The sequence below is a fragment of the Neovison vison genome, chromosome 3 (genome assembly GCF_020171115.1).
Source record: "Neovison vison isolate M4711 chromosome 3, ASM_NN_V1, whole genome shotgun sequence".
In the NCBI taxonomy this organism is placed as follows: domain Eukaryota; kingdom Metazoa; phylum Chordata; class Mammalia; order Carnivora; family Mustelidae; genus Neogale; species Neogale vison.
The window spans coordinates 124,366,060-124,380,338 of NC_058093.1; the positions used below are offsets into that span (position 1 = coordinate 124,366,060).

General features: G+C 50.7%; 1 protein-coding gene across 8 annotated transcripts in view; it reads right to left on the bottom strand.

Moving 5' to 3' along the window:
* Window positions 1-14,279, bottom strand: part of ATP9B (ATPase phospholipid transporting 9B (putative)) — a 223,685-nt gene that overhangs the window by 165,433 nt on the left and 43,973 nt on the right. For 7 of the 8 annotated variants that reach the window (XM_044242779.1, XM_044242783.1, XM_044242781.1 and 4 more), the window contains exon 5: window positions 12,031-12,139. In XM_044242779.1, coding sequence (XP_044098714.1) covers window positions 12,031-12,139 — 109 coding nt within the window. Of the gene's footprint in view, window positions 1-12,030; window positions 12,140-14,279 lie in introns of those variants that run through there. The other variant, XM_044242786.1, reaches the window with a different exon arrangement.

Genomic DNA, 14,279 nt, shown 5'->3' on the forward strand with positions numbered 1-14,279 from the left:
GTTGGGGGACTGCTTCACCCCCCCCCACCCAGGTCCTTAGGCCTATTTCTACAGCCAAGAGTTATTTATTTGTTTGTTTATTTAAATTTTTTTTTTTTATTTAAAAAAAATTTTTATTAACATATAACGTATTGTTAGCCCCAGGGATACAGGCCTGTGAATCGCCAGGTTTACATACTTCACAGCACTCACCATAGCACATGGTGCAACCACATGGAAAAAAACCACGGGAAAAGCACTAATGGGTATTTACCCTAAAGATACAAACGTAGTGATCCGAAGGGGCACGTGCACCCAAATGTTCATAGCAGCAATGTCCACAATAGCCAAACTATGGAAAGAACCTAGATGTCCATCAACAGATGAATGGATAAAGAAGATGTGGTATATATACACGATGGAATACTATGCAGCCATCAAAAGAAATGAAATCTTGCCACTTGCGACAACGTGGATGGAACTAGAGTGTATCATGCTTAGCGAAATAAGTCAAGCGGAGAAAGACAACTGTCATATGATCTCCCTGATATGAGGAAGTGGAGATGCAACATGGGGGCTTAAGTGGGTAAGAGAAGAATAAATGAAACAAGATGGGATTGGGAGGGAGACAAACCATAAGTGACTCTTAATCTCACAAAACAAACTGAGGATTGCTGGCGGGAGGGGGGTGGGAGAGGGTGGTTGGGTTATGGCCATTGGGGGACTATTAACAAAAGAAAATCCCTAAAAAGACAGAACTGCCACCTGCTATCACAACCCAAAAGAGCCATCAACAACGCAGTGTTTTTGAAATGGGCATTTAAAACTTAAGAATTTCAGAGGTATACTTGAAAGAAGCAAGTTCTAAATACAGTAACAATGTATAGGCCAGTACTTAGACCTAAGGACAGTTGTTCTTAAAAACACTGTACTCGAGGGGCGCTTGGATGGCTCCGTGGGTTAAGCCGCTGTCTTCGGCTGAGGTCATGATCTCAGGGTCCTGGGATCAAGCCCCACATTGGGCTCTCTGCTCAGCGGGGAGCCTGCTTCCTCCTCTCTCTCTGCCTGCCTCTCTGCCTACTTGTGATCTCTGTCTATCAAATAAATAAATAAAATCTTTAAAAAAAAAAAAAAGGAATTGATCACATGTAAGTGCAACCTAGGAGGTCACCAGCAGATGACATATGCAGTTTCCTGGGCGGAGCACTGCACACCACACCAGCAGGCTGCTCGGCTGGTCTCTGCTGTTCACTTGGGACCAGCAAGCCCAGCTGTGGGGCAGAAGCCTAATTTAACATTGATTATGAAGCAAAGTGGGTAGCTGGGAAATGCAATTAATGCATTTATTTACATATATAGGTAAATCATATTTTAAAAGAGACCTATGTTCTGATAAGAAATACTACTGAGAGAAATTTTAAGACTTAAATAAAGGGAAAGATCTATCTAATTCATGGGTCAGAAGGTTTAGTATTAGTAAGATGTTAATTCTATAGGTTCAATGGAATCCCAATCAAAATCCGAAGCAGACACTTCTACAGAAAATGACAAGCTAATTCTAAAAGTCGTATCAAAATACTCAGGACCTAGACCAGACCCTGAAAATGAGAAACAAGTTGAAGGGAAAAACACTACCTGATTTTAAGAATTACTATAAAGAAATAGCAATTAAAAAAGAATGGTATTAGCATAAAGAGGGACAAACAGGTAAGTGGAGTAGAAAAGTCCAGAACTCAACGAACACACAAAAGACAACAGATTTTTCTTTTAAAAGATTTTACTTAATTATCTGAGAGACAGGGAGAGAGAGCACAAGCAGGGGGAGCAGCAGAGGGAGAGGGAGAAGCAGAGAGCCCGATGCGGGACTCGATCCTAGGACCCTGAGATCATGACGTGAGTTGAAGGAAGGCACTTAAGTGACTGAGCCACGCAGGCGCCCAAGACAACTGATTTTTGAGGAAAGCTACGTCACGCCATGTGAAAATGTTCAGTTCTCCAGAACGTGGTGCCAGACGCATCTGGATGTCCACAAGCCAAGAAAGTACATAGATGCACAGCTGGTACTGGTACACAACTTCCCTCCACGGAGATACACGCAAACCCTGACATCAAAGACCTTGGAGAAGAAGAAACAGCAGAAAACCTGCGGGAACACAGGTTAGGCCCGAGCTCTTGGACAGGAAAGCAGGAGCACAGTCACGAAGGGAAAACTGACCAAGGAGACTTCACGGCCTCGAACATCAGAGGGGCTGGGAACAGGGCACGGCGTCAGACCGAGGCGCGGCAGCCGGGGAGGAGCTGGAGTCAGGGGCAGGACCAGGGCCGCAAGGGTGCACTGCAGCGGCGGACGCGGCCCGGCCCGGCCGAGAAAGCCCCGCCGGGGACGGGCCGCCGCGGACCAACGCACTCAATGGGTCCCGAACGCACACCAGGGCGGCCCGCGGTAGAAGCCGGAGCCGGTGAGGGAACCAGGGCCAGAGACGCGGCGGAAACGGCAACGGGGCGAATGCCAAGCGACCGGGTGTCATGACAACGCCCGACGGCGCCCCCGGGAAGCGGCGGAAACGAAGCCGGCCCCGCGAGGCCCGTGCCGAGCGCACAGGCCAGGCTCTCTCAGGCTGCGAAGCCGCTCTGACCCCTGCCGAAGGCGCGTGGGCGAGCGAGGCCCACGCGAAGGGGCCCCGGCAAAGGCGGGGGCAGCAGTGGGAAGGAAACGGGCCCGGCCCGGCGGGCAGCTGACCTGGGGCGGAGGGGTCAGCCGGGCGACGCAGCCTGCGCGACGGAAAGGAGCTGCGGCTGCTCCGGGCCGCGTCCGAGGCCTCGTGCTGAGGTGATCCGTTTCCCCTTCATCGTCGGCCGCACAATCAGTCGTTTTGGAAAGTATCCTCCGCAGTGAAACGTCCCGATGCTCGAGTTCAACCTGCGACCGGCGTCCGTGCGTGAGGGGAAGAGGAAGGCCGCGCGGACGTCCCATGCGCTGCGTGTCGTTCCCGGACCCGCGACATCCGGCGGCCCCTCCCCCCACGCGTCGCCCGCGAACCAGGCTGCGGCGTCCACGTCGCCGGCGGCGCCCGCAGAGCCCGAGCGCCCCGACCGCCGAGCCCAGCCGCGCGTCTCTGGCCGGAAGCGATAGGCGGAACGACGGACGGACGGACGGACGGAGCGACGGCCACTCCCCGTGCAGAAAAGGGCCCGGCGTTAGGAAAGCAGCATCTCAGCGGTAAACCTTCACGGACGGGCGGCTGACAGGACCCCGTCCGGGTTCAGCCTCCTGCCGTCCGCGTGACGGAAGCGGCCGCGCTTCGTGCTCCGCGCCGGGGCGCAGCGTCCCGCACTGCCCGGCGCGACCCCACGACTGCGGCCGAGGCGGACGGGCCGGGGCAACCCGCCCCCGACGCGCGGCCAGGAGAAGCGGCAGCTTTCGGAGCAGGCCGTCGTCTCTCCCGGCCCTGGAAGGGCGCGAAGCTCCGCGGCCCCGCCGGGCTCGGCGTGTGACACGGCGCCCGGGCCGGCGCTGAACTGCGGAGGGTTCGAAGCGGCGCCTCGTCCGCACTTCCTCACACCGCGGCGACCCCGCAGCACGGCCCGCGGGCGGCGGCCACAGCGGCCCTGCAGGAAGCAGATGACGGCCCCGGCGGGCCGGTCCGCCTCGCGAGCAGAAGGACGCTCTCCCGGCGGCCTCACCCTGACAGGCTGCGGCTTCTCGGGGAAGGAAGAGAAACGGCCACCAGCGGTGGAGGACGGCGGGAACGGTCTCCCGCTACCGGCACGAGCTGAAAGGGACCGACCCCAGGCGGCGCGGAGCCGAGAAGGCCGAGGACAGCGCGAACTCCCGGAGCTCTGCGCAGAGAACGTCCGTCACGGCAGGAACCGGGGACCGACCCAGCGCTTGGGGGGCAGGTCCGTCCGCCGCCCGAAGTCCCAGGCGGGCCGCGAGCCGCGAGGGACAGACGCGGCGGGACGCGTGAACACACGCTCAACATCGGGCTCGACGGGCCCGCTGAGGCCGAAGTAGCAACCGCAGCGGCCGAGACCAGACTGACGCACGGAAGCGTGGCGACGCTGGAAAGAAAACGGTCAGAAAAATGAGTCACACGAGGCCAGAACATCCGTCACGGGACGAAGCTGTCTCCGCGAACCCGCCGACAGGGGAAGACGACGAAGGAGCTCCTCCGCGCCCACGGCGGCCGCACAGCACCGCGAGCGCGCGGTCCGCTCGAAGCGCGTCCGCACACGGCCAAGGGCGGCAGAGGCGGCGGCGCGCGCACGGGGACGCGCAGGGACGCGCGGGCGCCGCGCCTCCCCGGGCAGCGGTCGGACGAGATCCGGCTTCAAACCTCGCGCGTCCGCCCGGAAGCTCGCGCTCCCGCTCCCCCACCGGCCGAGCTCCCGCCGCGCGCCGCCCCCGTGACTGGCGAGAGCCCCACAGTTAGCGGCGGTCGCAAAGGGCGCCCGGCGGGGGGAGGGGCGGCACGGGGACCGCCGACGCGGGCACCCGCCCACGGAGCCGTCGCCGTCCCCCGCGAGGAGGCCGGCGCGCTCCACCGCCCGCGCGTGGCCCGTCCGCAGAGGGCGCGCCGGCGCCATGAAGAGCTGCGCGGGCGCCGACCGTCTCGCGGCGCCTGGGGAGAAAGACCGGTGCGGGGCGGTGAGGAGGCTGATGAGGGTCGGCGCGGCCACGGAGAAAGGCACCGACGTCACGATTCTCCGCTGTCCGGCCGGACACGGCCCCCGTGGGACGGCGCACGCGCAACGATCCTCGGGCGACGCTCTCCGAACGCGGCCCGGGCCACAGACCGGAAAGGAGACCCCGCGACAAACGTGTGCAGCGGGGAGCGCGCTGACCGCAAACGGAAACCACAGGAAGGACTTCCGGCGTCCCCTGTTCTCCCTCAGGGGCAGCGTCCCCAGCGTGGACCACCGAGCGGTGCAAACACACGCGTGAGAGAAGCAGAGTCCCCGGCGCTTCCCTGCGGACGGCGCGGCGGCCCCCGGGAGGACTCCCGAGTTCGACGGCTCCTAAGCAACTTCCTACGGGAAAATGCAGTGGACGTTGGAGGAAACTATTCCTTAAAAACCCAACTATCTGAGGACATGACCGGCACACAAGGATCCTTCTTACCCAGTGGAACATGCAGGACCTCATGACACCGGTTACGTGTTCGGGTTCCCCTGGGAAGGTGCCCACGGCCCACGGAGTGTAGAAGGCAGTAAGACCGATTTTAAGATTCCTTGATTTTTCAAGGAATAACTATGATGCAATTTCATTAAAAGGTGACAGAATTTCGTTAAGATAATTCATGATGTTTTATGGAAAAAGGTAGCAAGAACTGAAACAGGTAGTGACAAGAACGTCAACAGTAAGGATCAAAGATGCTGAAACAGGGATGGAGAACACAGTCGCTTTCAGTGGACAGAGCTCCTCTCTGGCAAGGACACCGGGACACAAGCAGTATGTAAGTATGTAGATGTTTCTCCTTGCACACACACGCACACACACACGCAGGACGTACACAATGTTCAAAGGCAACAGACTTCCCTCTCTCCTACGTCTGGGCACCAGAGAGCACAACAGCGTGCCCCCGGTGACACCAAACAGCTGAGACCAACTGCGACCATCAGCAGCGGCACGAGGGAGCCACAGCACAGACCATGTCTGACTCTTGCGTCCCATGTCAGCTTCAGGCGTGACTCGGAGCACACACCAACAGTGGGTGACATGGTGGTGTCCTGCGGAGACCTGGTGGCGGATGAAGACAAAGCCCCAGACTGCCTGCTGGAATGCCGCATGAACTCTTCAGAAAGCAAATCCAGGACGTGGTCACGGTTGACTCCTGAGGCATTACCACTGCTCCTCACACTCCGGGCACTCAGCGACCGCCGGGAGCCACCCTGCGGGCCAGCCAAAACAGTGACTGCAGCCAAGTGTGCAGCTCAGACACCTCCTCCGAACACAGAATGGTCCCACAATTCAAAGTCCTCATCAGGGAGTCTTGTAAAAGCTGCCAACAATGTCATACTCTCTTCCTAGACTCTGACTCAGATGCTGTCCATCAGGGGCTAAGAATGAATGATGGAGCAGCCACAAACAGGGAGGACAAAGACAGTGGCAGCACCAGACGCAGAAGATCCCCACCCACGAGAGAAGCGGCTTCGCAGCACCAGCACACACAGCTAACCAAACATTCTCTGGGGTCAGGACACCCAGCTGGCACAGCAGGGAATGAGACCCCTGGTCTCAGAGTTGTGAGTCTGAGCCCCACACTGGGTGTAGAGATGACTAAAACAATAAACAAATTTTTAAAAATTACTGAATAAAAATAAAAATCTCAGTGTTGACCGAGACTGTGTACCGGTTACAATATTCCGCTTCTCACAAAGCATGCTCAAGATAGGGGCGTGCTTCACAGTGGACGTGGCTTTCCTTTTCCACAGAAAACATACAGCAGACAACATTATCCCAGAGGATTCCTACAAGAATGTGCTTTAGAACTCCAAAAGGAAAAAGTTCAAATACTGTAAATATGATATAACAAACCACAGTCAAGTCACACAAGGAATTAGCCATCAATGCCGTTCAATGAACAGATCACTACGGAATATTAGAAATTAAGGAGATGAACAGAAAATATTCTTTTTTTTAAAAAAAGATTTTATTTTATTTGACAGAGAGTGAGACAAGGAGAGAGGGAACACAAGCAGGGGGTGTGGGAGAGGGAGAAGCAGGCTTCCCTATGAGCAGGGAGCCCGACGTGGGGCTCAACCCCAGGACCCTGGGATCCTGACCCGAGCTGAAGGCAGACGCATAACATCTGGGCCACCCAGGCCCCCCAGAAAATATTCTTCACAAGAAAACAAATTTCAAAGTAAAGTCAGTAAGCATTTACATGTATTTTTTTATATCCCAGATTTTACTTATCCGTCATTTGCATTAGAATAACCAGCCACAAAGCAAAGCACCACAGCTGAAAGAACACTGGTTTGATGTGGGAGCAGCCTGGGTTCAAATATAAACTCTACCAGAACCACAGTGGCTCAGGGCAAGTCATGGCGTGAACTTCAGGTCCCGCATCTGTAACGTGGCGGTAGCACCGACGTTGGTTGGTTGAATGGTGGTTATGCAAATGAGCAAGTTACCTGACCCTCACAAGGAAGTCAGAGGAAAGCAGGATCATCACCACCATCTACACGTAAACTGTCCTTTCGAAGGTCTACCAGTGATGGCCAATCTTGTCTAGACAGGCCAATCTGCATTCGTATCGGAGATAAACCCACTGACAATTATTTTTTAAAGTATTCTGAGTTGGAGTGTCACAGAAGTGTAAAAGACGTATTAGTATGCCTTCTTCAACATTTTTTTACTATTTTTAGGTGACAGTGACAAACATAAAACTAGCCACTCTAATTTTATATAAAGTGAATAATACAGCAGCACTGAATTCATTCACTATGTTGTGCAACCCACTCTATCAAGCTCTAAAACATTTTTTATCACCATAGAAGGACACGTCAGACCCACTAAGCAGCTGCCCCCACCACGGCCTCCACGTGCCCAGGCCGTGGCAAACATAGCCAGCTTTCCAGCTCCATTCATCCACCTGTTCTGAAACTTTGTGTAAATGACATCACACCGTCCATGAGCCTTTGTGTCTGATTTCTTTCACAGTGTGCAGTATTTCCAAGGTTCACCTATGTTTAGCAGTATTCGTTAATTTTTACAGTTGGCTAACATTTCAGTGTTCAAAAACACCATAATTTGTTTGCCATTCACCCCCTGGTGGACATGGCGGCGATTATAAATAGTGCTGTGTGAATGTGGGGGGGTGCACATCTGCCCAAGTCCCTATTTTCAATCCTAAAAGCATTTGGGAATGTCTTAATTCCTCCTTCATTTATGAATGATAGGTTTAGGGACATCCAATTCTTGGTGCTCCGCTTTTGTCTTTTCCCAACTTAATCATCCCACCCCACATCCTTCTGATGTCCAGGGTTTCTGACTCAAGAGCCCTCCCTTGTGCATGACAAGCTGCTTCTCTCTTGCTGCTTCTGGAATACTCTCCTAGTCCCTGGGCTTTGACAGTTTGATGTCACATGTCTCGGTGTAGGTTTCCTTGCATTTATCTTTCTAGGGAGTCAGTGATTTTCCTGAATGTGTAGAGTCAGGTCTTTCATCAGATTCGGGGAGTTAATGGCCACTATTCCCTACAACATTCTCTCCACCCTTTCTCCCTTCCTCGTCTTTCAAGATGCCCACCGTGCGCACATTAGAATACTTGCACTACCCACAAGTCCCTTAGGGCCAGTGTATTTTCCTTCATTCTTCCACCTGCTTCTAAGATTGGATAATGCCACTTGAGATTAGTTATTATGAAATTACCTAGGTTCAAGATCACTGATTCCTTCTGCCTGTTCAACTCTGCTACTGAAACGCTCCAGTGAGGTTTTCATTTTATTATACTTTTCAGCACCTGCATTTTTGCTTTTTGCTTCCTTTTTATAATTTCTATACCTTTACTGATATTCTGTATGTTAATACTTCATTTTTCCTGATCCTTTCAGCATTTTCAGTTGTTTCCTTTAGATCCTTGGACATATTTAAGGCAGCTAATCTAGACTTTGATAAGCCCAGGATCTGGGCTTCCGCAGGGATAGTCTCTGTTCATTTCCTCTGTGACTGGGCCACATGGTTTCTCTGCATGTTCTGTAATTTCTTATGGAAACCTGTACACTTTCAATATTATAATCTGTTAACTCTTGAAATCAGTCATTTCCCCCTCTTCTGGGTTTGTTTTGTTGTTCTGTATACTCTGTAGCCATGCAAGCACAGTGACTTTTCTAGACTTGTAAAGTGTGTATCCTTTGTCACATGTGGTCTGAGAAGTCTTTCAGCCAGTATTTTGGAAAGGATTTCCTTGCATGAGGAGGAGACGAGACTAAAAAAGAAAGGGAGGGATTATGGGAAGGAAGAAGGAAAGAGCAAGGGAGTGAGAAATGGAGGAGAGAGGAGAAAGAGGACGGGCCTCCCCCCATCGCTACAGACTGCCTCCGTGCTGGGGACTCCGACCCAGAGCCAGGCAGCCTACAATTGCCCGAGATTTCACCTCTGCTTGCACTGAGCCTCGAGACTGGCCAGAGGCAAAACACTTTACTGGGGTCTTTTCTGAGTGTGATCCAGCACTGGCCTTGGATGTGGCTTTCAAAACTCCCCAGTAAACACAGGCAATTTTACAGGCTCTAATTATCCAAAGAAATCCCCTCTGCACCTTCTTCCGCTTGGCATCCGACACTCCATCCTGTGGGCTGACTATCACCGCTGGCCCCAAGCTCCTGCTGCCTTTCCTTAGCCTGACAGAGGCTTCAGAAATGCCTACTGGTTTTTGGTTCCTCTGCCCTGCGTGACATTCAAGTTAGACGAAAGGAAGACAAGCATCCCGAGTCAGTCCTTCATGTGTCCCTAACAGGCTGGATAGACGGCACAATTCTCTGCAAGTAAGCTCTGCTGTGGTCCCTTCAGAGCCAGGGTCCAGAGTCCCCAGTCAACAGTGTGGACTGGGCCTGACTTTTCCACGTGTCTGTGGGAGAAAGGAACCCCTCCTCTGCCATTTTCGCAGACATCACCAGGCCACTTAGCTCTGAACGATACAATTACCCCACAAAAACACATCTCTACACAGCCCAAATATCACAATTAAAAACAATGTAAAAAATAAAACAGCAACTATACTATATTCTAAAAATGACAGACCAAGGTTACACCTAATTTACCTGCCACTCTGTGGACTGTATTTTCCAAACTCAAGCTTACCTTTCTTCTACAACATACCAACCCTCTGCCATGCCACTACTTTCAGCAAAGCTTCTTCAGAATTACTCATTCCATTAACCCACAAAAGAACAGCCTTCTTAGTACATGGCGCTCGGACAACTAGACACTCAAGGGCGAGGGAAGGCAGACCATGGCGCACACACGTGAAACATGCAGTGAAAGCGGGCCATGCATCTGAGTGTCAAAGCTAAACTATGAAATCCCTGGAAGAAAATACAGAAGTAAATCCTTGTGACCTTGGGTTGGCAAACCGTTTCTTACCTACAATGATGCCAAAAGCACAAGCAACAAAAGGAAACACAGACACCAACAGCATGAGAACTTCTGTACCTTAGAGGACACCGAGAGGAAGAAAACCCCCACACAGAATGAGAGAAAACATTTCCAAACCATATACTGACAAGAGACTCAAGTCCAGATTACATAAAGAAACCTGTAACTCGGTAATTAAAAAATAACCCAGTTAGAACAGTAAGCACAGAATCGGAATAAACATCTCTCCAGAAAAGACACACGAACACCCAACTAGCACACGAAACGAAGCTCCACATCACTAGCTCGGGGACGCCCAAACCAAACCACAGTGAGCTACCACCTCGCACCCACCAGGAGGCCACGAAAGAGCAGACGGCCCGTAACGGTGCCACTGAGGACACTGCAAGCTGGAAGCGTCGCACGCTGCCGGTGAGTGCGGGACGGTGTAGCTAGTTAGGACAACAGCTCGGCGGCCGATCAAACACACGGTTACCACACGAGCCAGCCATTTCACTTCTGGTGATATTACAAAAGAAACAACATGATGCGCACAGAAAACACTCGCATACAGTCGCCGCAGCATTATTGACAAGAGCCTCGAGTGGAAACAATCAAAGGTCCACATGCAGATGAAGGGGCGGACGCAACGCGGAACACCGGAGTGGAACACTGTTTGGCAACAAACAGAAACAAAGCCTGAGAGATGCCACCACAGCAACGAACCTTGAACACAGGATGCCAAGCGAGAGAAGCCCCTGACAAAAGCCCACATACTGCATGATTCCACGTCTGTGACCTGGTCCTAAGAGGCAAATCCAGCGAGACAGAAAGTAGATGAGTTGGGGCAGGGGGTTGCCTGGGGCTAGAGCAGGGTCAGAAGAGGCAGGAATAGAATGACGGCTAATATATTCAGAGTTGCTTTCCAGAATGTTAAAGATGTTCCAAAATTAGATGGTGGTAATAGTTTCATAACTCTGTGAAGCTACCAAAAACCACTGCACTGTATACTTCAAATGGATAAACTTTATGTTATATGAAATATATCCCAGTAAACTACAGAAAAATTTTTGGAGAACTATTTCAAATAAGTAAATTCAGTGTACAAATGTCCACATGCAAACAGAAGACACAAACTCCACTCTAAACCCCATTTTTTTAAACAGGCTTCAAAGCTATTATGAACACGGGTCAGGCCCCCGTTGCCCTCCTTCACTGTCCTTCACTGACGCGATGACTGCCATTGTGTCACTTTCTGATCGTAATGTCTACCTACATGGCTTCTCCCACTCTCTTCCTAATACATCGCTCTTTTCCACTGGGACTGAGAGACCAACGAAACAAGCTATTTAAAAACACAGAATCAGTGGGGCCAGGGTGACTCGGTGGGTTAAGCCTCTGCCTTTGGCTCAGGTCATGGTCTCAGGGTCCTGGGATCCAGCCCCGCATCGGGCTCTCTGCTCAGCCGGGAGCCTGCTTCCACCTCTCTGTCTCTCTGCCTGCCTCTCTGCTTACTTGTGATCTCTGCATGTCAGATAAACAAAATCTTTAAAAAACAAAAACAAAACACAGAATCGAGCAAGGGTTAAAGCCCTGACTGAAGGTAAGGAGAAACGGGCATAGAGCAGTCACCACTCTGGACCCTGGTATATTCTGCAGGCGCTCCGATCCCTTCACTCGAGGCCGCGATACCAGATGTCTGGCGACCTTTATGACTGTGTTTAAAATATAATCTGCAAACAGATTTCAGGCAAGGTGATACTGGGCTTCATAGAAAATGTGCATACACCAGCTGGGTTTCACATGTGTCTAAGTACCTTGAAGTCTCAGGCATTATATTATTTAAAAAATTAATTAAATACCGTACGTAACCACATGGTGCTATTTTCAGTCAGTGAATTAAGACTTTTATGTTAACTCTAAAATGATCACAGTTAGCAAATAATAAAATAGATCAAAAGACTCTTGCTAACCTCTTATTGTAAGTTTGCTGTACAGCTGTGAATTCACTTCTTTGTCTCGCTGAAAGCGCCGAAATTCATCAATTGCTTCCCTCATGATAGTAACGGCCAAAACAAATCCCTACAAAACAAAATAAAATATGGCATTTGAGAAAACTGGATTTAACCAAAAAGTCAGGGGAATATTCTTTCACCGAGCAGGTTGGCTTTACCCCCCTCGATTCATGTTACTTCTAAAACATACACGAAAACAAAGAAAAAAGATAAAAAGTAATAATGAAAAACTGTAAGAGAAATATATCATAGTAAAAGATGAACAATTCTTCCTATTCCCCCCCAATTTTTTAAATTCGTATCATAACATGTCCTTTAATCTAAACATCAGAAAATACTTAGGAACCCAAAGAAAAAGAAATTAACAATCTTAAAGACAAACAAACAAACAGGAATTAACATTCGGAACGCTCAGGCCTATAAACATGTAATTGCCAAAGGCTGACATAAAGTCTCATAACTTCTGCCCGTGAACCTCTTTCGGGAGAGAAGGCATGAAGGACGGTGGCGCAATGGCAGCGCCACAGTTTCGTCCCCCCTTGCAGGAGCACGGGCCCCGCCCCCGGGCTTGTCGTGCCCCATCTTGTAAGCTAAAACCTCAACAGACCAACTTGAAGCTACATAAATACAACTGTGATGTGCTTGTGACCTGTTGTGAACTCTCTTACGCCCCAACCCATCTTTCTGGAGGTTACACGTGTGTTTTCCGACACGCGGCATGACTCTTCTCTGGCCACGGGCTCTTGAGAAGGCTGTGCGCTACTGACATGCACTCCCCATGCCGCTCCGTGCATGACGCAACACTGGACAACCACCCTGCAAGGACAAGAGTCTGTCACTCCAGAGCTGTGTGTCACCAACAGACCACACCAGGTGACGCCTCGCGTTTACTGAAAGGCTGTCCCCCCTGCTATGCTCAGAGCTGCGTCCTCACCACCTTCTCACTGTAGAAATTCCCATCACTCCAACGACAGAGGAACCCCACACCTGACACTGGTCACCCCTATCCCTCCAGGCCCCAACGCCTGGCAACCACTAGTCCAGCTTTCTGTCTCTATGGATCTGCCTCTTCTGGATGATGCGGCCCGCTAGCACTTTGGGGAACTGCCAAACCCCCTTCCAACGCGGTTACACCCCTTAACATGAGCTTACTGACCACGCCCATCTTTATGCGTAACTATGCATTCAGATCCCACACCCACTGGTTAACGGTGTCATTTGCCTTCCACTGTGAAGCGGTAAGAGCTCTGTGCGTTACTCTGGAAACAAGTAATATCTCATTAGACACGGGATTCGCAAATGTGAGATTACAAATATTTCCCCCACTCTAGCTTATCATTTTACTTTCCTCCTCGTATCCTCTGATGCCCGAACATTTTAAAATTAATTTAACATAATTAATTTATTTACGTTTTTCTTTAGTCACTTGGGCTTTTGCTGTCTAAGATCACAAAAATCTGCCTCTGTGTTTTCTTGCAGGAGTCTTACAGTTTTAGCTCTTCCACGGAGGTCTGCGATCCACTGTGACTGGTTTTCTGGGTATGACCTGAGCGAGGGCACAGCTTCATTCCAACTTCAGTCTTTCACATCTGGCTGTCCAGTTGCCCCAGCACCATTTGCTGAGTGCACTGAACAGCCCACTGGACGGTCTCTTAACACCTCACCGAAAACCAATCTGTCAGTTCAGGAAGGTTATTTCTGGATTCCGGGCTGTACTCCTTTGTCCTTTCATCTCTCCTTCTGCCAGTCCCACTCTTTCTTGATTACTGAGGCTTTGTAATGGGGAAGCAGGAGTCCTCTGATGCGGATCTTCTCTTCTGATCCGCATCTCTTCCTCTTCTGGGTTGCCTGGCTACTCTGGGTCTCTTGCATTTCCATATGAATTTTAGAATCAGTGTGTCAATTTCTGCCAAAAAGCCAAGACGGATATTGACAGAGATTGTACTGAATCTGCAGATCAATTTGGAGAGTGTTGCCATTGTAACAATTGTGTCTTTCAACCCGTGAACATGGGATGACTTTTATTTACTTAGATCTTCGTTTTTTTAAAAAAAATGTTTTATTAGTTTCCAATATGCAACCCTGACTTTTAGCTAAATCTACTCCTATTTTTTTCTTTCTGATGCTATTATAAATGGAACTGCTATCCTAATTTCATTTGCAGATGATCACTGCTGGTATATAGAAATACACACAGTTTTTGTGTA